The 25586-nt window shown below is 41.4% G+C and overlaps 1 protein-coding gene across 1 annotated transcript in view; it reads left to right on the top strand.

The window, feature by feature from the left end:
- esf1 (ESF1 nucleolar pre-rRNA processing protein) overlaps positions 1-25586 on the top strand; it is a 66875-nt gene that overhangs the window by 18619 nt on the left and 22670 nt on the right. The window contains exons 7-10 of the mRNA XM_078556461.1: positions 5095-5247; positions 6698-6812; positions 10333-10495; positions 11799-11954. Coding sequence (XP_078412587.1) covers positions 5095-5247; positions 6698-6812; positions 10333-10495; positions 11799-11954 — 587 coding nt within the window. The remainder of the gene's footprint in view (positions 1-5094; positions 5248-6697; positions 6813-10332; positions 10496-11798; positions 11955-25586) is intronic.

Genomic DNA, 25586 nt, shown 5'->3' with positions numbered 1-25586 from the left:
CTTCCTGTGTCTGAATTACCTCCTCTCTCACCATGGCCTGGGTAGCCTCTTCTTCCTTGGAAAAGACAGGTGCAAAGTATTCATTTAATACCTCAGCTTTGCCTTCTGGCTATATGCATAAATCCCAGTTTTGGTCCCTAATCAGCCTCCTGATCACTCCTCCTTTTACCACCCTTTTACTTTTCATATAATGTGGGAAAATGTGAACTTGTCCACTTTGACAGGAAGAATAGAGAAGCAGTATATTGTTTAAATGGTAAAAGATTGCAAAACTCTGCAGAGGGATCTGGATGTCCTGGTACATACGAACATATGAATTAGGAGCAGGAGTAGGCCACTCGGCCCCTTGAGCCTGCTCCACTATTCAATGAGACAATAAGATCATGGCTGATCTGAATGTAACCTCAATCCCACGTTCCTGCCTACCCCCGATAACCTTTCACCCACTTGTTAATCAAGAATCTATCTAGCTCTACCTTAAAAATATTCAAATGCTCTGCTTGCACTTCCTTTCCAGGAAGAGAGTTTCAAAGACTCACAACCCTCAGAGAAAAATTTCTCCTCACTTCTGTCTTAAATGAGCGACCCCTTATTTTTAAACAGTGACTCCTAGTTCTAGATTCTCCCACAGGAGGAAACATCCTCTCCACATCCACCCTGTCCAGACCCCTCAGGATCTTAAAGGTTTCAATTAGGTCGCCTCTTACTCTTCTTAATTCCGATGGATACAAGCCTAACCTGTCCAACCTTTCCTCATAAGACAACCTGCCCATTCCTGGTATTAGTCTAGTAAACCTTCTCTGAATTGCTTCTAATGCATTATGTCTTTAAATAAGGAGATCAGTACTGTACACAATACTCCAGATATGATCTCGCCAATGTCCTGTACAACTGAAGCATAACCCCTTTACTTTTGTAATCAATTCCCCTCACAAATGATAACATTCTATTAGCTTTCCTAATTACCAGCTTACTAACCTTTTGTGATTTATGCACTAGGACACCCAGATCCCTCTGAATCTCAGAGCACTGCAATCTCTCACCATTTAGATAATCTTTCTTATTTTTCCTGCCAAAATGAACAATTTCACATTTGCCCACATTATACTCCATTTGCCAGATCTTTGCCCGCTCACTTAACCTATCTATGTCACTTTGTAGCCTCTTAATGTCCTCTTCACAATTTACCTTCCTACTTATCTTTGTGTTGCCAAATTTAGCCACCATTCCTTCGGTCCCTTCATCCAAATCATTTATATAAATTGTAAAAAGTTGAATCACAAAAAGTTAGCATGCAGGTACAGCAGTGATTAGGAAGGCAAATGGCATATTGGTGTTTATTGCAAGGGGAATGGACTATAAAAGTAGGGAGGTTTTGCTACAATTGTATAGGGTATTGGTGAGGCCACATCTGGAGTACTGTGTACAGTTTTGCTGCTCTTACTTGAGGAAACATATAATAACATTAGAACTCATTCAGAGAAGGTTCACTTGACTAATTCCTGGGTTGGAGGGATTGTCTTATGAGGAAAGGTTGGATTGTTTGGGCCTGTAACTATTGGAGTTTAGAGAATGAGAAGTGATCTTATTGAAATAGATAAGACCCTGAGGGAAGTTAACAGGTTGGATGCTGAGAGGATGTTTACCCTGGTAGGAGAGACTAGAATTAGGGGACACATTTTTAACATTAAGGGGTCTCCCACTTAAGACAGCGATGAGGAGGTTTTTTTTTTCCAGAGGGTCATCAGTTGTGAAATTCTCCTCCCCAGAAAGCATTGGAGGCCAGATCATTGAATATATTCAAGGCAGAGTTAGATAGATTCTTGCTTGACAAGGGCATCAAGGGTTATGGGGGCACCTGGGGTTGGGGGGGGGGGTGGTACACAGGAAAATGGAGTTGAGACCACAATCAGATCAGCCATGATCTTATCAAATGGCAGAGCAGGCTCGAGGGGTCGAGTGGCCTACTCCTGCTGCTAAATTGTATGTTCTTATGTCATATCTCCTTATGTGGCTCAGTGTCAACTTGTTTTTTGAAAACAATCCATTGGATGTTTTTGTACAATATATAAATACTCATTGTTGTAATATTTATATTAAGTGACTGCCCAAGACTAGATGGTTGATTTACCAGTCATAATATCAAGTTTGCCAATTCCCTCATATGCGTAATTCCCTATTTGCGACTAAAAAAAATTCTTGGAACGGTGAATGTACAAAAGTGTCCAAAAATCCAAATTGCACTCAGTGTCCATCAGGGGGCAGACCAGCACATAGCAATTATTTCCCAGTCTTCTTGCAGGATATTTTTCTCCCGTGTGTCCTTTAGTATTTAATTGATTATTTGTACTTGTTACATCACCCAAGAGGATAAGCAGGCAGCCAGTATCAAGCATGAGTTGGCTACCACTGAAATTGCCTGTGGCAACATTCCCTCTAATATATTCCTTTTCTCACTGGTTCCTCGGACACAGGCTGAATGGAAACTCATCGTGGGTTCTAAGACACAAGTCTGTCATGTCAACCGATACTAAAGTATGTCAACAGATACTTTGTGAAGAAAATTGGCTTCTTAAAGTAATTTCAATTTATGCATGTGTTTTGGCAATAAGCAATATTAACTTGCACCTGACCATCAGATATACTTTAAATACAAAGAATTACAAGTGATATTGATCATTTTATTCAATTGCTTTAATAGAGTTTTGTTATAAAAGGAGACATGCTGTCCAAGCTTATCATCAAGCCAATTAGGACTGATGCATGAATGCCAAATTTCAAAGTACTGGGTGCTGATGGCATGATTGAGTAGTTAAGCGTTCAAAGGTTTCTAAACTTAGCAACTGAGGGAGTTAACATGCTAAATCATCCCAGGATTCCTGCAATCTTTACCAGTGTTAATTCAGCACCCTTACCATTTTTCCTTTTGTCAAATCACCAATATCAGAAGCATGTTTATCTGTCAACAGTGGTGATGACACAGGGCAGAACAAAAGGATTTTAGCTTTTTTGAAATTGTTTGATTATTGTGCGTAGTCCTATTAGTGAGATGACTCCGTCAGCATATTACATCTTGTTCCCAAAAGTCCTATTGGGCAGCGTGTAATACCCTTAGGCTAAATAAATCGCATGTTGCAGTTGTACTGCAGGTACCTGTAAAAGTGATATCTGTCTTTGGAGCTACTGATGCCAAACTATACAACAATATATGCCATCAGTACACTGTCTTATAGCAGAGGTCTTTGTGAGCATACTGAAATACAGGTTCACGAAGGCTCCTCCTCCTTTGGGGGAGATGATGGTGTAGTGGTAATGTCACTGACCTAGTAATTCAGAGGCCCAGGCTAATGCTCTGGGGAAATGGGTTCAAATCCCACCACGGCAGCTGGTGGAATTTAAGTTCAATGAATAAAAATCTGGAGTTGAAAGCTAGTCTCAGTAATGGTGACCATCAGAGATACATTAAATACAAAGAATTACAAGTGATATTGATCATTTTATTCAATTGCTTTAATAGAGTGTTGCTGTAAAAGGAGACATGCTGTCCAAGCTTATCATCAAGTCTGTTAGGACAGATGTAAGAATGCCAAATTTCGAAGTAGTAGGTGCTGATGGCATGATTGAGTAGTTAAGAGTTCAAAGGTTCCTAAACTTAGTAACCGAGGGAGTTAACATGCTGAAATTATCAAACCGATCTGGTTTTCCCATCCTTACTCGGTCTGGCCTACGTGACTGCAGATTCTAAGTAATGTGGCTGACTCTTAACTACCCTCTGAAATGGCCTATAAGCCACTCAGATCAAGGGTAGTTAGGGATGGGCAACAAGCGCTGGCCTTGCCAGTGACACCCACATCCCGTGAAAGAATAAATAAAAATAACAACCTTCCAAACCTGCGACCTCTCCCACAACAAGGACAAGGGCAGGCAGATACATGGGAAAACCACCACCTGCAAGTTCCCCTCCAAGCCACACGCCATCCTGACTTGGAAATATATCGCCATTCCTCCATTGTCACTGGGTCAAAATCCTGGAACTCCCTTCCTGACAGCACTGAGGGTGTACCTACACCACATGAACTGCTGCGGTTCAAGAAGGCAGCTTACATTTTCATCATATTCTCGAGGGCAATTAGGGATAGGCAGCAAATGCTGGTCTAACCAGTGACACCCACGTCACGTGCAAGAATAAAAAGGTTGACAAAATCCCAGTTCAGTGTGTAGTATTGGTGGGCTGAATAAGGAGAGAGAAACAGAACTTAAAACAAGTAGTGAAACAGAGGGACTTGGTAGTGAGAGCAGACAAATCTTTGAGTAGGAGATAAAACATAAGCATACAGGACCCTAGATTTTATAAATAGGAGCACTGAGTACAAAACCAAAGAAATAATGCAGAACCTATTCAAGTCATCGGTTAGGCAGTTAGACTATTTCTGCCCTGTTTTAGGTCTTTCACTTTTGGAAAGATGTCAAGTACATGAACAAAGTGCAGAAGAGACTGACCCCCCGATGAGAACCAGGGACAAGAAGTTTTAATTATGAATACGGAAACTGGGGAGTTTTACACTGAAACAAAAAAGGGTTAAGAGGAGATCTGTTAGTGCTCAAAATTATCAGTGGTTTTAACAAAGTCAATAAGAAAGAAGCTATTCCAGCATGTTAATAACTAGGGGGATAAATTTAAGATTATCACCAAAGGTATGGTGGGAGAGGTAAGGTTTTTTTTTAATGCAGAGAGCTACTAAGGCTATAGAACTTCGTACCAGAAACATAGGCGGAAGCAGAATTCAAAATGGTTTTTCAAAGGGAAGAGGATAAATATTTATTTGAAATCAGAAAGGACAGGTAAGGGCCAGGTGGACAGCTCTTTCATAAAGCTAAAGTGTAAAATTCCATTCATTAATTGCTCTGCTGACATTTTCTTAACATTTAAAAACCTAGAAGATAACTTTTAAAATGTTGGCTTCGGAATAATTGTAATTATACTGAGAGAATTGGAAATCATTTTGCAGTGATGCACATTTAAGGACATTTAAATGCACATTTTACAATGAGTATTTTGGGTTTCTTTTTAACCAGCTTTGCTTTTCTTCATAGAGTTATCAGGGAAAAAGTGCGAGAGCACCAATTCAAACGGCTGAAGTATTACTACGCAGTGGTGGACTGTGATTCTCCTGAAACTGCGAATAAGCTTTATGAAGAATGTGATGGGATGGAGTTTGAGAGCAGCTGTTCTTTTCTGGATCTCAGGTGAAGTAAAGATGTTGAATTTATATTTCTTTGGCTCGCAAACAGCAAAACATAATTGTGTGAGCGAACCTGTAAGGGCCAGCCAGCAACTGCTAGTTGGCATTGGTAAATAAATACTGTGGGGCAGCAGGGCTGTACTGAACAAATGGAGACCATTTAGCAGGAACCAGATAACCAGCAGCTCTAAAAATGACTGGGAATTTAGAATGCAGTGCAAATCTACACTCCTCCAATTTGGGGTGAGTGCTGACTTTCCCCGGTGGCAGTCTGGCCAAGTTGACCTGAAGTCAAATTTGACCTAATATTAGACATAACATGGAATTTAATTGGCAACACATCACTTACTCCCTTCAATTTGGAGAGAAGGTTGATTCTTGGGCAATAATCGGCCAGTTTTATGAGTAATTACAGGCTATTCACCTTCATCTCAATCCATATTCCCATTCCGTACGTATGAAGACCTTCGTGACATTGGTTCTACATTTGCTTCACATTTTTTTTAATATTCATTCATTCATGGGATGTGCACTTCGCTGGCTGGGCCAGCATTTATTGCCCATCCCTAATTGCCCCTTGAGAAGGTGGTGGTGAGTTGCCTTCTTGAACTGCTGCAGTCCATGTGGTGTAGGTACACCCACAGGGCTGTTAGTCACTGGGCACAGTGTGATCTGACTCGATCGGACTGCACAATACTGTTTGAGCATGGTTTCCTTTGACAAATGCTGTGCTGTTTGGGTTAATGTAGTTCGGTTTTCTATCAGATTGCTGCTCTGTAGTGTTTGGACACGTGGAGCTTTAAGTCTGCTCAGACACGCAGCCTGTTCTGTATTTGACCATCTTTAATTTCAGTCGTTCTTTCGGTTTTGCGTTTTCTGCTTCTGTTTGCTGCCTTTGTGAACTGATGGCTTGTGCTGTGGTACAGTTCACAAGCAACAATTGCCCTTTATTAGGTTCCCTGGTGGCCATTCTTTTGTGTTGAGCCTAGACAGTGTTGGTGGGCCACTCGATAGTAAATCTTTTACTTGTGGATATGGATCTAATTTGCAATAATGAATGAGCGCGAGTGTGTGTGAAGTGCACAAAACAGTGACGACAGTTGCTCCTCGCTCTCCACTTCAGCTGTCCCATGTCAATTAATTAAAGCTCTATTTGGAAAGATGTTAATGCAATTTTTAACAGATGTTCGTGCACCAACTTGTATTATTGTTACTGAAATAATGGTAGCAATGTTAGTCGTAATTGAATTGTCTGTCGCACTTTCCTTTGCCATTTTAACCCATTAACGTGAAGTGAGTTTACTTAATTGTAGATAGTTTTTGAGTAACAGCTTATTGTTTCTTGGTAGCTAAATAACATATTCTAATTATATTGCGACAGTTAGTGTTGTCAGTAAGGAATGGAAGATTTATGTGTGTGAAAGAGGTTTGTTTGGGTTTGTATTATTACCCAGGTTTATCCCAGATGAACTAACATTTGAAGATGAGCCAAAGGATGTTGCTGCAGATGTGGATTTGGCAGCATACAAACCAAAGTATTTCACATCAACAGCACTCAGCACATCAAAGGTAATTAAAAGCATTTGCGTGTAATCTTATAAATAACACAGGTCATGTGTTTATATACAGTGTATGATCCATTTCATAAACTGTGAACTTGGAATTTATAAAAATCAAATTAGATCGGTTTGAAGTAATAAATAAAGTCTCTATGGTAACAGTTAAGACTCAATGTAATTTTTGCTTTCCACATTCCTACATGCATCAATTTAAACAAGTTTTTGAAGAAAACATCTTGGACTCAGAAAATTGCATAACATAGTCCAGATGAAGAAATGGAGTGTGCAACTGGGCAGATTTCATGCAGCTTTATCATTTTGATATGCCAAAACAAAATTGTTTTTCTTTAGAAATGGAGTCGGTAATGATGCGTCTGAAAGATTTAACTTGTGTCTCATTTTTAAAATAATTTTCTGGCACAGAATTAAAAGTTTGGCAGAGTTATTAATGCTTTTATTTGTTTGTTACCTCTAAATCACCTAGCTATTCACAATGTAGATTTATATATGCATTGGCTGGAGTTAGAGGCGAATCAATATATAATAACTACCAAAGTATGGAATGTAATTATTCATTCTGGATAAATCACATGGTGTATTAGACCCTACTTATTCATGCTAACATCCTATGTATGAAACGTAGTTACAAATGGAAACAGTTATTTAGTCCAACCAGTCTGTATCGGCATTTACCCTCTTTATCAGCAAAGGAATCACATTTGCCCACCCTGTTTTCATATCACCACAATTTATTTTCCTTCAGCCACATATTAAATCTAATCTTGAGTGTAGAAATCGTTTGTGTCAACTTCTAACCCTAGAAGTGAATTCTATAGTCTCACAACTTGCTGTATAAAGTTTCCCATGCCCTTTGCTTAAAGTCACTTCTATTTGACCTTGTGTCTACAGCCCCCTCTTCTTCACTCCTCAACTACTGAAAACGATATGTTTCTATCCAACACGTCCTGTGCTTTCATTTTTAAAATCTTCCATGCCGGCCTGCGTTCTGTATTGCTGTAACAAAAAAGATCTAGTTTTTAAGTCTGTCTTTGTATTTGTATTTCCTCGTTCCTGGTTCATCCCTACTGCATCTGCATTGAACCTTCCTATTAAATCAAGTATAGGGACTTGAGGTGATACACTTTGAAAGGAGTAATTTGACAAGGAAGTATTCAATGAACGGCATGACACTAGGAAGTTCTGAGGAACAAAGGGACCTTGGCGTGTGTGCCCATAGATCTCTGAAGGCAGAGGGGCATGTTAGTGGGGCGGTGAAAAAGGCATATGGGACACTTGCCTTTATCAGTCGGTGCAGACTTGATGGGCCGAAGGGCCTCTTCTGCACTGTGTGATTCTGTGACTCACCAGGATTAACATAAAATAACAAGACGGAAGAAAATGATGACACCAAAAAGTGACAGATCCCCAAAACCCATCCCAGGGTTTTAAAGGAAGTAGGTGAGAGTATTGTAACTTTATCTATAATCTTGCAAAGTTCTCTCAATTCGGGAACTGTTATGACATGGCAGATGTTGTCTGCCAGGCGGATCAAATCCACAAGGGAAACTTGATCACGCGGACACAACTGTTTTGCAATTTGTATTTTATTTCAAGATGCATGTCCTGAATTCAGAAGTAATAACACTATCACTACTTCAGAGGTTTTTAGAAAACTAAATTAAACATTTATTAACAAAAGAAAATATTTCAAGCACATACATAGGTCTACAAATTACTACTGTAATAACTCTTAAAACACCTAATTAATCTGGCTTCCAGTTACACTCCCGTTAAGGCAACAGTAAAAACAAATATATTTAAACAGACCCAGGTAAAGCCACACAATACTGTGGACAGTCGAATTCAAAGCGAGTTTTCTCCACTTCGATTCCTGTACACAGCAACTTGATGCACGGAGGCTGGAGGCTTTTCACACTTGTGTTAGCTCTTAGAATGCCTTCTCCTCTTACGCATTGCGTCATCTCCTTTATACATGTTTCTCCCTTTTAATGCAAATTCCATTGTTCCTGTATGTTTTTGCAACTTTACTTTTCTCATAATATAAATCTTTCATGGTACTAATTTTACAATAACCTTTAGGAAAAATAAACACTGTTTAGCTTAGCTTCTTCTGGCTAGGCGTAACATCTTACCATCTCTTTGAAATTCAAACTACTCTGGTTCATCTAAAAATGCAGATCTTCCTTACACCTCACATTCTAAAACTTCAGCCATGTTTAAGTATTTAGCATTTCAAATCTAGCTTCCTTTTTGATGACTCAAAAACCTCCAGACCAGTTGTCTCCAATTCATTTAAATCCCCCACACACACACATACACAGAAAGAAACTAATCCAAACCCCCACTATTAACCCGCTTTTACAATACATCACAATATTATGAAAATTATTATATTTTCATGACCGGAACCATTCCTTTAGATTAGAAATTTGCGCATGTCACTTCACTATTTAAAAAAAGGTGAGGGGGGAAAACCAGGGAATTATAGACAAACTAGCCTAACATCTATTGTCAGGAAATTACTAGAGGCTGTAATTAAGGACAGAGTCACTGAACATCTTGAAAATTTTCAGCTCTTCAGAGAGAGCCAGATTGGATTTGTAAAGGGTAGATCATGCCAAACAAATCTGATTGAATTTTTTGAAGAAGTGACTAGGACTTTGAGAGACTAAAGTAGTGGATAAATGAATGTCTATGGATGCTGTTTATATGAACTTTCAGAAGGCACTGAATAAAGACCCTCATAAGAGACTGTTAGCTAAAGCTGAAGCTCATGAAATTGAAGGCAAATTATTGACTTAGTTCGGAAATTGGCTGAGTGACAAGAGACAGAGAGTGGGGATAATGGGCAGGTGCTCTAATTGGCAGGATGTGACAAATAATGTCCCATCGTGTTGGGGCCTCAACTATTCACCATATTTATTAACAACTTAGATGATGGGATTAGAAAGCCACATATGCCAATGACGCAGAGATAGGCGGTGTCGTAAGCACTGTAAATGGAAGCATAAAACTACTAAGATATTAATAGATTAAGTGAATGGGTAAAACTTTGCCAAATGGATTTCAATGTGAGGTCATCCAGTTTGGATCTAAAAGGATAGAACAGAGTATTTCCTAAATGGTGAAAAGCTAAAAACATAGAAATCTGAAGAGAATTATGGGCCCATATACATGAAGCGTTAGAATGTCATAAACAGGAACAGAAAGTAACCAGAAAGGCTAATGAAATGCAGGCCTTTATATCTAAAGGACTAGAATACATGGACAAGCGTAAGCATCATTTGCATTGGATTCTGAATCCAAGTCATGAATGTAAATTAGAAACAGCAATGGGTCTCTATACCAATCCCGCCATTCAATTTTTAAATTTTATCTTGCCTATGACCTCCAGACAGTACAGGCAAAAGTCATCAACATAATATGACAATCTGTTATAAGGCTATTGCTTCAAAAGGGCTGACCCTGTCCTCTTGGTCAGAAATCAACCTTGATTTTGTTTCTTGTAGGCAGAGCTGACATGGGATGAGACTGACCATGACCGTGTCACTACCTTGACGAAGCGATTTAAAAAGGATGAGATTGAGGAAATGGATTTCAAAGCATACTTAGCTTCTTCGAGTGAGGAAGATGAAGAAGCAGATGTGGAGGAAGAAAAGGAGCAAGAGCAAGGTGAAGATGGATTTGTGGTGCGGGGAGGTTCAGGATCTTTGGAAAGCAATGGTACTCTAGGAATTTGTTCGTGCCCACCTCTCCCTTACCGTTGGCCCTCAATAAATGTGCTACACCATGTATTTCTCAGCCCCACATTTCAATGTGAGGTCATCTACTTTGGATCTAAAAAGCATAGAAGAATTCTATCCCTACAGTTCTGTGATAGTATTGGAATGTGTAAAATGGAAAGTTGTATTTTGTCGTAAGATCGGTGACTGAATCATGTTTGAAGATTTGGTTACTGTTGTTAATTGTGACCGCTTAATGGCATGTACACATCCTAATGGGAAACCTTGCTTTAGCATTTTGAAGTTGTAATTCTATGTGGTAAACATTAATTAAGACATCTAGCTTTCTTTCAACTTTGTCTTTGGCTACTTCAATGCCATTCACGGAGAACATGTATTGTCCATATTTATTCTTTGGTGCAGTGCTTGATATTTGATGGCATCAAATTTAATTTGCTATTGTTCTTCCCACTTATATTTTTTCTAACTTCTGAGCTGTCTCCCCTGACTCCATTGCTCCCATTGGTTTAAGCATCACTTTCCAAATTTGATCCATTTGCATGGAGTTTTGAATCCAGGCCATTGTGTTCACAGAAATCACAGAGTTGTTACGGGGCAGAAGGAGGCCATTCGACCCATTGTTTCTGCACTGGCTGTCTGAGCATTTTAACTTAGTGCCAATCTCCTGCCTTTTCCCCCTAACCCTGCATATTGTTTCTATTTAAATAATCACCCAATGCCCTCTTGAATGCATCAATTGAACCTGCCTCCACCACACTTCAGGCAGTGCATTCTAAACCCTAACGACTCGCTGTGTGAAAAAGTTTTTTCTCACCTCGCATTTGCTTCTTTTGCAAAACACTTTAAAACTGTGTTCTCTGGTTCGTGATCCGTTTATGAGCGAGAACAGTTTCTCCCTATCTTCGTTGTCCAGAACCCTCATGATTTTGAAAACTTCTATCAAGTCTCCTCTTAGCCTTCTCTCCCATGAAAACAGTCCCAACTTCTCCAATCTCCTCATAACTGAAGTGTCTCATCCTTGGAACCATTCTTGTAAACCTCTCCTGCACTGTCTCCAATGCGTTCACATCCTTCCTATAGTGTGGCGCCCTGATGTGTTGTCCATAGGCAACTTCAATTCCTGCACATGAATAAAATTGAGTTTGTACATTCCTTTTCAATCCATATTTTTTCATAAGTATTTGTGCGCTAAGTTGTAGCACAGCGAATTTATAGTGCATTTTCTTTTTTAGACAGTGACTTAAAAAGTGTGGCAGAAAGTAAAATGACAAGTACGACAAAGAAGGATACTGAAGAACAGATTTCAAAATACAGAGAGCTATTGAAAAATATACAAGGAAAGGAAGAAAGAAATAAAGACATGGAGATGGAGATCACCTGGATTCCTGGTAAGTCTGTTGTATTCTGTTGCCTGAATGATTCATGGATAACAATGACCACTCCTATTTATATAACACTTTTAACAAAATAAAATGTCCCAAAACGCTTGACGAGCATTATGGGGCAAAATTAGACCATAGGGATTATATAAGGAGAGGTTTAAGACAAAAGGCCAAGAACTTGGTCAGAGTGGTAGATTTTAAGGAAAGTAAGGTCAAGATGGAGAAGTTTATAGAGACAATTCCAGAGTTCAGGGCGCAGGCAGTTGAAGGCACGAACACAGGAATTAGGTGCAGGAGTAGGCCACTCAGCTACTTGAGACTGCTCCGTCACTCAATAAGACCATGGCTAATTTTAACCTTAACTCCACATTCCAGCCTACCCCGATACCCTTTCACCCCCTTACTTATCAAGAATCTATCTACCCCTGCCTTAAAGATATTCAAAGATTCTGCCCCAGCCACCTTTTGAGGAAGGGAATTCCAAAGTGTCTCAACCCTCTGAGAAAAAAACATCTCCTCATCTCTGTCTTAAATGGGCGACCCATTATTTTTAAACAGTGACCCCCTAGTTCTAGATTCTCCAGCAAGAGGAAACATCCACCATGTTGTGTCCCCTCCGGATCTTATATGTTTCAATCAAGTTGCCGCTTACTCTTCTAAACTCTAGCAGATACAAGCCTAGCCTGTCCAGCCATTCCTTATAAAGCAACTGGCCCGTTCCAGGTGTTAATCTAGTAAAACTTCTCTGAGCTGCTTCCAACGCATTTACATCTTTCCTTAAATAAGGAGACCAATACTGTACAGAGTACTGCAGATGTGGCCTCACCAATGCCCTGTATAACTGAAGCATAACCTCCCTACTCTTGTATTCAATTCCGCTTGCAGTAAATGATAACATTCTATTTGCTTTTCTAATTACCTGCTGCACCAGCATACTAACTTTTTGTGATTTGTGCATTAGGACACCCAAGGTCCCTCTGCATCTCAGAGCCCTGCAATCTCACCATTTAGATAATATGTTTTTTTTTATTCGTCCTGCCAACATGGAAAACTTCACATTTTCCCACATTATACTCCATTTGCCAGATCTTTGCCCACTCACCTAACCTATCTATATCCTTTTGTAGTCTCCTTCACAACCTTCCTACCTATCTTTGTGTCATCAGCAAATTTAGCAACCATCCCATCAATCCCTTCATCCACATCATTTATAAAAATTGTAAAGAGTTGAGATCCAGCACTGATCCCTGTGGCATACCACTTGTCACATCCTGCCAACCAAAAAATAACCAATTTATGCCTACTCTGTTTCCTGTTAGCTAGCCAATCTTTTATCCATAACAATATGTTACACCTACACTATGAGCTTTTATTTTCCACAATAACCTTTGATGTGGCACCTTATAAAATGCCTTCTGAAAGTCCAAGTAGATCCCTTTTATCCACAGCACATGTTACGTCTTCAAAGAACTCCAATAAATTGGTTAAAATTATTTCCCTTTCACAAACCCATGTTGACTCTGCCTGATTTCCTTGAATTTATTTAAGTGACCTGCTATACATCTTTAATAATAGCTTCTAGCGTTTTCTCTATGACAGCTGTTAAGCTAATTGGCTTATAGTTTCCTGCTTTCTGTCTCCGTCCCTTTTTGAATAAAGGTGTTACATTAGCTATTTTATACAGAGCACGAGTGAGACCACATCTGGAGTACACTGTGTACAGTATTGGTCATCTTATTTAAGGTACGATGTAAGTGCGTTGGAAGCAGTTGAGAGATGGTTTGCTAGACTAATGCCTGGAATGGGCAGTTTGTCTTTTGAGGAAAGGCTGGACAGGCTAGGTTTGTATCTGCTGAAGTTTAGAAGAGTAAGAAGTGACTTGATTGAAACATAAGATCCTGAGAGGTCTTGACTGGGTGGATGTGGAGAGGATGTTTCCTCTTGTCAGAGAATCTAGAACTAGGGGTCACTTTTAAAAATAAGGGGTTGCCCATTTAAAACAGAGATGAGGCGAAGTTATTTCTCTGAGGAGTGTGAGTCTTTGGAACACTCTCCCTGAAAAGACGGTGGAAGCAGAGATTTTGAATATTTTTAAAGCAGAAGTGGATAGATCCTTGGTAAGCAAGGGGGCGATAGGTTATTGGGGGTAGGCGGGACACAGATAAAAGGTTACTATCAGAGCAGCCAGGATCTTACTGGCCTACTCCTGCTCCTTGTTTGTATTTTTCAACCTAATGGAACTTTTCCAAAATTCACTAGATTCATGTAAAGTAAAACAATCGCATCAGCTATCTCATTACCCACTTCCTTTTAGACCCTAGGATGAAATCCATCTGGACCTGGGGACTTATCAACCCACAGAGCCAATAATTTTCTAAGTACTACTTCCCTGGTGATTGTAGTTTTCTTGAGTTCCTCCTTCCCTTCTAAATTCCTGATTTACAATTATTTCTGGGATGTTATTTATATCCTTTATAGTGAACACTGATGCAAAATACCAGTTCAGTTCACCTGCCATTTCCTTACTTTCCATTATTAATTCCCCAGACTCACTTTTTATAGGACTAACGCTCACTTTGTTAACTCTTTTCTTTTTAAAATATCTATAGAAACTCTTACTATCCGTCTTTATATTTCTAGCTAGCTGTCTCTCGTACTAACTTTTTCCTCCCTGTTCATCTTTTAATCATTCTTTGCTGTTTTTTATATTCTGTCCGATCTTCTAACCTGCCATCCATCTTTGTGCATTTATATGCTTTTTATTTAAGTTTGATACTATCTTTAATTTTTTTTGGTTAACCAGGGATGATGAATCCTCCCCTTGGAATTTCTTTCTTGTTGGAATGTACCTATTCTGTGTATTCTGAAATATCCCCTTAAATGTCTACGACTACATCTCTATCGACCTATCCCTTAACCCAAATTGCCAGTTCACTTTCACTAGCTCTGCTTTCATGCCTCCATAATTGCCCTTATTTAAGTTTAAAATACTAGGCTTAGACCCACTCTTCTCTTCCTCAAACTGAATGTAAAATTCAATCACATTATGATCACTGGGCCACCTTCACTCTGAGGTCATTAATTAATCCTATCTCATTGCACGATGCCAGGTCTAGTGTAGCCTGCTCCACGGTTGGCTCCAGAACATTCTAATCTAAGGAATTATCCCGAAAACATTCTATGAATTTGCTATCTATGCTACCTTTACCCATCTGATTTTTCCAGTCTATATGTAGATTAAAATCCCCCATGATAAACACTACCTTTCTGACAAGTTCCTATCGTTTTGTCTTTGATACCCCGTTTTATCGTGTCATTACTGCTAGGGTGCCTATGCACCACTCCCACAAGTGACTTGTCTTTATAATTCTTCATCTCTACCCAAATCACTTCTATAGCTGGTTTCCTGAACTGAGGTCATTCCTCTCTATTGTGCTAATGTCGTTTTAATTAACAGAGCCACCCTGCACCTTTTCCCCACGTCCCAATCTATGCCATTCTGCAGCCTTATCTTTCTAATGGCTATTAGATTGTACTTATTTATATTTATTTGCACTATCAGTTCATCTGTTTTGTTCCGAATGCTAAATGCATTCAGATACAGAGCCTTAAGTTTTGTCCTTTAATTATTTGTATAACCTCTAGCCTTATCTGTTGATTTACTCTTAGATTTGTATTCTCTGTCCTTTCCTGTCATGGTCTGTTTATCATTTCTCATGTTAATACCTTCCTCTCTTACCTTGTCTCTTCTCTTTGATATGCCACATCTTCCTACATTTGATTCCTTGCCCCCACTATTTAGTTTAAAACCATTGCTACTTCTCTAGTTATGCAATTTGCAAGTACACTGGCAAGTACAAAGAGGTGCTTGTCCTTTTGTCTATGACATATTTTGGCTATCTCCACCTATCACTGGCCCTCTATCCAGCTCTACCCCCCCCTCCCCGCGCCCCCCCAAACCAGCTTATATTTCACCTCTTTTCTATTTTTACTTAGTTCTGTTGAAGAGTCATACGGACTCGAAATGTTAACTGTGTTCCTCTCCGCAGATGCTGCCAGACCTGCTGAGTTTTTCCAGGTATTTTTGTTTTTGTTTTGGATTTCCAGCATCCGCAGTTTTTTGCTTTTATCTTAGTGTCTGAAATGGAGTCACTCCATGGTTTGATATACAGCATGGAAAAGCCTTTGGTTTCATGATCTAATTTTTCTTTTATTCATTCACGGGATGTGGACTTCGCTGTCTGGGCTAGCATTTATTGCCCATCCCTAGCTGCCCTTGAGAAGGGCAATGTTTTTCAACATGAACTACTTGCGTGTATGTGGTGCGGTTAATGTTTAAAAAAAAATCCCAATGCGCTTTCGAGGCACAAGGAAAAGAATGACAGCCAAGCCAAATAAAACAAGTGTTAGGAAGAGAGAACCAAGAGGTAAATTTTAAGGAGGGTCTTAAAGGAAGAGAGTGAGATTGAAAAGTGGAGTGATTTAGAGAAGGAATTTCAGAGTTTGGACTTAGGTGGTTGAAGGGAGTGGGAGATACATTAGCCCTGGAGCCTGAAGAACATGGAATTCTGAAATTATTGAAGGGCTGGGAGAGGTTAGGGAGGTTGGGAGGCAAGCCATTTCTCTGTAATAAGGGAAGGAATCTGAAGTCAAACCCCAGCAGAGCAAGACTGTAAGGGAAAATAAAGTAAACTCACTATTCCTGAACAGGAAATGTTCTCATTTGTGCCTGTCAGACTGTCGAGCTGGCGACCACCTGTTGGGGTCTCCTGTCTCAAACTGACAAGTTTAATCAGTCATCTTTTGGATCTGTCTTCAGGTGAAGTATGCATCCTTTCTGGTCTTTGCCAATCTCAATATTTGGATCTCATATTGAACTTCTGTTTCTTGAGATTTTTCTGCTTTTCTTTTCTCCCATTTTTTTTCCCTTTTTCTAAAACCATTGACTTCTTCCCAGAGTACAGTTTCACCTGTGTCAGTCACCTTTCACAACCTTGGATTCCAAGTATTGGCAGACTCAAGGAGAGGGCATCACAAGAAGCTCCATCTTGTCCTTCTGCAGTGTTCATACATATTCACTTTATGCAAGGATCAGTGAGCAAGAGCTATTTTATTTCCTGGCTAAGGTCAAGGTTTCAACCTTGGGTCTTCGTGGGTCTGCATTCCCTTCTACTCACAGCCCCAACCAACTGAGCCATTGAGCCACTATACTCCTATCCTGGGAAACACCAGTTGTGTGGAACCCCTCACATTCCTCAATAGAACACAGAATACGATTGCCCATATCAGGATCATGATTTACTTGGCAGCCTGTTCCAAAACTCACTGAACTGCCTATCAGTGTAACTGACTGCTTGCCAGGTATGATTTTGACTTAGACCCAGAACCCCCTACTGTTGTGAAACATACAACTTAGAACTGTTTTGTTTCCCAACTGATTGCTACATCTGGTAGTTACACTGGTCTTCCTTACATTTGAAGATGAGATGAATCGTGCTTTGGAGCTTTTTCCAGTAGTTACTCGTGATGAAAACCACTCCTCCTTCAGCCAGCAGGTGTCATCATGGCTCCAAATCCTATCCTGTAACCACAAATGGGCTGACTGACTTATTTGTTCAGTCATTTGGTAGAGGCATTATTATGCTCTTTCTATCGGGTCGCTTTGCTCAGCAAACATGGTTGCGCGCCCGCCTGCTGGCGAGTGAGTTGGTAATCAAAATGATGCTGACGATGAGATGAAACACATGCTGTTTATTAACATGGTAATGGAGCACTAATCCATGTGTGCCTCTCAAACCAAACGCTATTCTGCAAATACTGATGAACAATGTAGCCCGCGCTACACAGCAATTAGGTAATACAATCATGTGGTCAGTCTGCTCACATTCTCTTAAAGGTGTATTGCATCTCGGATTACCACATCCCTCCCACTTTACTTGAAGGTACAATTTGCAATCTTTACAATGTATCAACTATTTACATAAATAAATTATTTACAAATTCAGTCTCTCTTACTTCATATACATCCATCGACTTCGAGTGAGCGTCTATGATCAAGAGGAACATTTTGCCCAAAAAAGGCCCCACGGAGTCAACGTGAAGGCAGACCCATGGCCTCCCCGGCCATTCCCAGGAATGCAGTGGAGCCGAAGCGGGAAATTTCTGTACTTGTTGGCACTGTATACAGCTCTTGACTAAGTTTTCGATTTCCGTATCCTTGCCTGGCCACCACAAGTAGCTGCGCGCCAACATTTTCATTCCAGAGATGCCGGGGTGAGCACAATGCAATTCGGTCAATAATGGCTTTCTTCCTCTCGGAGGCACAATGACCCTCACTCCCCACAGCAAGATGCTATCCTGGCAGGTGAGCTCGTATCTCCTATTAAATTAGGACTTCATTTTGTCAGATTTTGGCTCGTTAGACTATCCCTGTAAGACTTATTCCCTTACGTGGGACGCAACTGGATCGCGGTTTGTCCACTTTATTAATTGGCATGTACTGGTAACAAGTCCAGAAAGTTTAATAACAAGACAAGTCCTTGAGGATTGGGATGTTCACATCTTTTAGAAGTAATCGGCTCAGTGTGTTGATGTTTGCAATCTGGCTTCCCAGCCGGTGGATAAAAGTATATTCGTAAACAGCTAGACTCAGTGCCCACCTTTGGATGTGTGCAGAGGCAACTGGGGCTATTGCCTTATCTTCGCTGAACAAGCCTAGTCGTGGCTTGTGATCAGATACAATGGTAAAGTGGTAACCATGGGTGTATTGGTGGAACTTCTTAACGCCAAATACAATGGATAAGCCTTCTTTCCCTATTTGTGAGTACCTTCGTTCTGCAACACTGAGTGTTCTCGAGATGTAACCAAGGGCCGTTCGGAGCCGTCCGGTGGGAGAGTACTGCCCTACTCCGTGAGGGGATGCATCGCAGGTCAAAATTAATTCCTCCTTTGGATTGAAATGTACCAACAGGGCCGACGCATGTAGCAACTGCTTTGCCATCGTAAAAGCCTCTTGTTGTGGAGCTTGTCGAGGCCACCTGTGCTTTTTGAGCAAACCATATAGTGGAGCCAGTACTGTTGACAAATTTGGGAGAAAACGGCCATAATAGTTAATCATCCCCAAGAAGGACTTGAGTTCTATGGTGTTTTTCGGTGCTGGCATCTCACAAATGGCTCTGGGGTACAATTCATCAATTTTCGGTATAGGATGCCTGTCTAGTCTAACCACTCGTTGTTAACGGTCAACTTGCAGTCCCCGCATATTCGCATAGTCTGGTCAGGCTCTAGTACCGGAACTCTGGGTGCTGCCCATTTCAGAAAATTGTACAGGTTGTAAGACTCCCAACCTTTCCAGCCTGTCTTAATTCGACACCAGCTTATTCTCGCAGTGCATAGGGCACTGGCCTCGCCTTCAAGAATCCGGGGGTTGCCTCCAGATCCATGTGGATTTTAGCTTGCAGCCCCTGAATCTTTCCAAGCTCCTCCCTGAAAACGGAGGCCTATTTCTGAAATAATTCTTGCAGATCTTTCATCGAGTTACCGTGGCTGTGGCACCAAGTTACAAGAGCAGGTCAGAGGCTAGGAATCGTGCGACGAGTAACTCGCCTCCTGACTCCCTAAAACCTGTCCACAATCTACAAGGCACGAGTCAGGAATGTGATGGAATACTCCCCACTTGCCTGGATGAGTACAGCTCCGACAACACTGAAGAAGCTGGACACCGTCCTGGACAAAACAGTCCGCTTGATTGGCACCAAATCCACAAACATTCACTCCCTCCACCACTGACGCACAGTTGCAGCAGTGTGTACCATCTACAAGATGCACTGCAGGAATTCACCAAGGCTCCTTAGACAGCACCTTCCAAACCCACGACCACCACCACCTAGAAGGACAAGGGCAGCAGATAGATGGGAACACCATCACCTGGAAGTTCCCCTCCAGGTCACTTACCATTCTGACTTGGAAATATATCGCCGTTCCTTCACTGTTACTGGGTCAAAATCCTGGAACTCCCTCCCTAACAGCACTGTGGGTGTACCTACACCACATGGACTGCAGCGGTTCAAGAAGGCAGCTCACCACCACCTCTTCAAGGGCAACTAGGGATGGGCAATAAATGCTTGCCTAGCCAGCGAAGCCCACATCCCGTCAATGAATAAAAAAAAATTGAGTTGAAAAATCTCGGTCCACTCCAACTTTGTTTCCTTAAGCCAGTTCCGACCGACTAGACTTGGACCCTACCCTGCTACTATGAGGAGTACATTAACAGACTGATTTCCATACTGTACTGGAACCTTGCATATACCTCTTACTCGTATGTCTTCACAGGTATACGTCTTCAATTTAGCATCTGAATTTTACAGATTTAATGGGTGGATTCTTCCATTCAGATATTTGAACGTATGTTCCCCTATAACTGTCGCGGGTGCCTCTGTATCCACCTCCATTCGGATGGGTTTTTTGTTGACTGTCACTGTCATGAAGATTGGCTCTGTTTTAGCCATTTTTAAGTTGTATAGTGAGTAAATGTCTGCCTCTGTTTCTTCTAGTTCCTCTATTATGTGGATTTCACGATTTCTACCTTTTTACTTCAAGTTTTGTCTTAATCTGTCTTTACAATATCGCATAATGTGCCCATTCGATGGCAGAAAAAACATTCAATTCCCTTATTATAGTTCATTTGCCGGCTGTCTGGTTCCATTTCTGTCATTATTATTGTAGGTTTTTTCTATTAAACCATTGCTTTTTACTGGTCTGTCAATAGTGGCTGTTTCGCGCCTTTCCGTAGATCCCAGTGCTTTCGCGCCATTTCTAACCGGTGCTTCCCTCCCGATGTGAAGGATGGTGCCATTTTGTGCCCCCTTGATTGCGTCTAAATCCCCAACTGTGCTCTCCATTACGAGCACCAACTCCAGCGCCTTGCTGAAGTCTAAATTTATTTCTGACAACCATTTTTGAATGATGTCTTCATTAATCCCACATACTAATCGGTCTCTTAACATGTTATTAATCGACGTCCTGAACTCTCAGTGGTCTGTCAGCTGTTTCAAGGCTGCTACATAGCAAGCGACTATCTCTCCAGGGGCACGACACCTTGAATTAAATTTAAAACACTTCATTGTTTGGCTGAAAGTGGCTTTTCACAAGATTTACCAACTCATCAAAGCTCTTGGAATCTGGGGCGTTGGGTGCCGTTAGACTATGAATTGGTCCGTATGTTTTACTGCCACACGTCGATAAGGGGATCGCTTGCCTCTTCTCCCCTGATATATCGTTGGCCAAAAAGAATACAAGGTGTTTAACGTAATGTGACCAGTCATCGGTGGTCTGATCAAACGGTTCGAGATGGCCAAACTGTGGCATACTGGAGGGAGATAACTTAGACGACTATGATGAAGGCTGTGCTAACAATCACCTTGCAAAGTACGGCTGATTTTAATTTTCGCGGCTTCCTTTGGTGTCGTTGACTGGTCGTGTTTTTCCTCGTCGCCAGTTATTATTTTCTTTCTATTGGGTCACTTTGCTCAGCGAACATGGTTGCGCGCCTATCAACTGGTGAGTGACTTGGTAATCAAGATGATGCTGATGAAGAGACCATTGTAAGATGAAACACGTGCCTTTTATTAACATAGTAACGGAGCACTAACCCGTGTGTGCTTCTCAAACCAAATGCTATTCTGCAAATACTGATTAACAATGTAGCCCGCGCTACACAGCAAGTGGTTAATCTGCACACATTCTCTTAAAGGTGTATTGCACCTCAGATTACCACAGGCATGTAGACATTCCAGTTCCGGAGCAGGAAGACCGAGCAAAAAAAGCTATACTGCACCTGCTCGTGCATGCAGAATCTGGAACTTAAACTGGGCACCACATCTCCCTAATGGAGGATCTTTTAACTGTGTTTTGCTGTTGGTTGCCTTGTGGATGCATTTTTACTTTTGTGTGCTGTTTGCTGGAGTTTGGGGAAACTGGTGCAGAGGCTAAACCGTCTGTGTGAAGTTTATTTAACCCAACAGGTACATTTTCTCTAAAATATGGTAAAGTTTGCTTCCAAAAAGGCAGAAAAGTCGAAGGTTATCTCCTGTGCTCCTCCAGAGATTAATTGGAGCACTCCAAATAGAGCGCAGTAACTGCTTTCAGTTCAAGGTGAATAATCAAAATCTTCGCTGAGACTAATTGGAGATCTGAGGCCTTGATCACTGGCCATACATTTCAACCATTTGCTTTTCACAAGAAAATAGCAACAGTTTCAACTCACACAGATGAAGTGGATAACACTGGCCAAATAAATATCTCTAGCAGAAACATGATTTAATTTCATTTAGTTTTTGAGATATTAAATGCTTTATTACATTTAAAAGCATTGCTTTTAATTTTGGTCTAATGCTCGTTATAATTTGTTAGTTTTGAGGTGTTAGCACAGGGTATTGAATCTAAACCAACATTCGTTTCTAAATCCCAAAGGTTAATAGTTGCCACGAACTGTCCTTTCAGAATGTTCTCAGAAGGATGAAGGATAAGCAATGTCGTGCACATCTTTAAATAAAACACGACATAATGAATTTTGTTACCTTTTTAGTAGTTTACCCAACAGAGGAGAATGAACTGATAATACTTGGGGCAGAATTTTACAGGTCCCTGTTGGTGGGTTTGCAGGATGGGGGGTCCTGTAAAATTCCCCAGCTGGCCTTCCCGCCTGCCCCGACATGTCTGAAATTTTATGGGGCCTGCCTGCCCTCACCCCAATTGAGGCCCTTAAGTGGCCAATTAATGGCCACCTATGGGTCATTTCATGCAGGCTGCAATTGTGAGGCTAGTGGGAGAAGGTCAAGGACTGGGGGAGAAGCCCAGCAGGTTTACCCTGCTGGGGCCTTGGGTGGGAAAGCAGGGGGACTGCTTCCCTCAAAAGTCCCCTTTCCCAATCAGCTTGACCAGCAGCTCTCTGAGGTGGTACTCTGTGAGTGCAGGAGAAAGTCCCAACTCCAGCTAATTAGCGTTAAATAACTGTAGGGCTGTCTCGCCATCAGAAATGCTGTCCTTAAATAAGATATAGGCCTGCTTTTAATTGTGATTGATACTGACTACTTAAACCCAATTCCTGTTGCATTTTCCCATTGTGATTAATTCTACAAGAACTCTCTATGAATTGAATGTTTAACTTGACTGTTGGTAGACCAAATAAAAGCAATCTCATGCTTGGCTGACTGGCAGTGCACTCCTAGACTTCTGCTAATGTTCTCAATAACCATAAGAGATGACGTGCATAAGAGCAATGGGGCAGTGATCATTGTGGCTTTTTGCCTCCCCAACCATAAGAAAGCAGCTCAGAACCACTTAGTGTTCTTTTTATCCCCCTCTGCACTCTAATTATCAGTTACCCATTGCCCTAAGAAATGAGCCCATTTATTTACTGTAATTCACAAATGCTTTTGTCATATATGTGTCACTTTGAATTTATTAGGTTTTCTTTTTTGTTGCAACTAATGCATTTTGAACAGCTTGATTCGGTGCTTTTGTCTCTAAGCTATGAGTTGCTGGGGCCAGATGTTCTTTGATACCTCGCTCAGATGGCCATTCCTCATGTTTGAGACTGGAAGGTATTAACTGGTTTTTTGCTTTAAGGGAGACCAGTTCTGTCCTTCCCTGGAATTTCACAATGCTTCTTTCCGGCAGGGTCAGATGAATCTGAATAGGAACTCTAGCTAGTATTTCTCCTCTCCAGTGCAGAATGCTGTTTAGGCTAACTGAAATGGTGCAGCATTGCCCAGTTTGACAAATGCCTAAGAAACAGGAGCTGGAATAGGCAATGCAACCCCTCAAGCATGCTCCTTCATTTATTAAGATCATGACTGACTTTCCACCTCACTTCTACTTTCCCATCCAATGCCCACTTCTCCTTGATTCCCTAGAGTCCAAAAATCTCTCTCTTTCAGTCTTGAATATACTCAACAACTGAGCATCCACAGCTCTCTGAGGTAAAAAAATTCCAAACATTCATAAGCCTCTGAATGAAGAAATTTCTCCTGCTCTTGGTCTGAAATAGCTAACCCCTTATCCCGAAACTATGCCCCCGAGTTCTAGACTTTCCAGCCAGTGGAATTAACCTCTCAGCGTTAAACCTGTCGCATCCCATTAAGAATTTTATACATTTCAATAAGATCTACCTCTCATTCTTCTAAACCCTAGAGAATATAGGCCCACTCTACTCAACCTTTCCTCATAGAACAACTCTCTCGTCCCCAGAATTAATCCAGTGAACCTTCATTGCAACCCCTCAAAGGCAAGTATATCCTTCTTTAGATACGGAGGCTAAAACTCTACACAGTATTCCAGGTGTGGCCTCACCAAAGTTCTGTACCATTGCAGCAAGACTTACTTAATCTTGTACTCTAACCGCCTTACATTTTTTTTGAAAATGATTCTTGTTTAATAAAAAACCAATGGGAGAGGCGAGGAAGGTTAATGTACTCTTAAATTATTATTAGAATTATAAAGCAAAAAAGAAAAACAATCAACCATTGCTACTGTAAAATGGTCTGATGACTCTCCGCTTCTTCCTCGAACAGAGGCCCGAACAATCCCCATCCACCACTACTCTCCTCCGTCTGGCTGAACTTGTTTTCACACTGAACAATTTCTCCTTAAACTCCTCTCACTTCCTCCAAATAAAAGGTGTGGCTATGGGTACCCGCATGGGCCCCGGCTATGCCTGTCTCTTTATGGGGTATGTGGAACATTCCTTGTTCCAGTCCTACTCCGGCCCCCTTCCATAACTTTTTCTCCGGTACATCGATGATTACTTTGGTGCTGCTTCATGCTCTCGTCTGGACCTGGAAAAACTTATTAATTTTGCTTCCAATTTCTACCCCTCCATCATTTTCACATGGTCCATCTCTGACACTTCCCTTCCCTTCCTTGACCTCGCTGTCTCAATTTCTGGTGATAGACTGTCCACCAATATCCATTACAAGCCTACTGACTCCCACAGCTACCTCGACTACGGCTCCTCACACCCCGCTTCCTGTGAGGACTCCATCCCATTCTCTCAGTTCCTTCGCCTCCGTCGCATCTGTTCTGATGATGCCACTTTCAAAAACAGTTCCTCTGACATGTCTTCCTTCTTCCTTAACCGAGGTTTTCCACACACGGTGGTTGACAGGGCCCTCAACCGTGTCCGGCCCATCTCCCGCGCATCCGCCCTCACACCTTCCTCTCCCTCCCAGAAACAGGATAGGGACCCCCTTGTCCTCACTTATCACCCCACCAGCCTCCGCATTCAAAGGATCATCTTCCGCCAACTCCAGCATGATGCCACCATCAAATACATCTTCCCTTCACCCCCCCTCCCCCCCCCCCCCCCCCCGGCAGCATTCCGCAGGGATCGTTCCCTCTGAGACACCCTGGTCCACTCCTCCATCACCCCCTACACCTCATCCCCCTCCCATGGCACCTTCCCATGCAACCGCAGAAAGTGCAACACCTGCCCCTTTACTTCCCCTCTCCTCACCGTCCAAGGGCCCAAACACTCCTTTCAAGTGAAGCAGCATTTCACTTGCACTTCCCTCAATTTAGTCTACTGCATTTGTTGCTCCCAATGCGGTTTCCTCTACATTGGAGAGACCAAACACAGAC

The sequence above is a fragment of the Cetorhinus maximus genome, chromosome 14, assembly GCF_964194155.1.
Source record: "Cetorhinus maximus chromosome 14, sCetMax3.hap1.1, whole genome shotgun sequence".
NCBI classification, from domain to species: domain Eukaryota; kingdom Metazoa; phylum Chordata; class Chondrichthyes; order Lamniformes; family Cetorhinidae; genus Cetorhinus; species Cetorhinus maximus.
The sequence above is the reverse complement of the archived record's forward strand: the minus strand, read 5'-3'. Positions and strand labels throughout refer to the sequence as shown.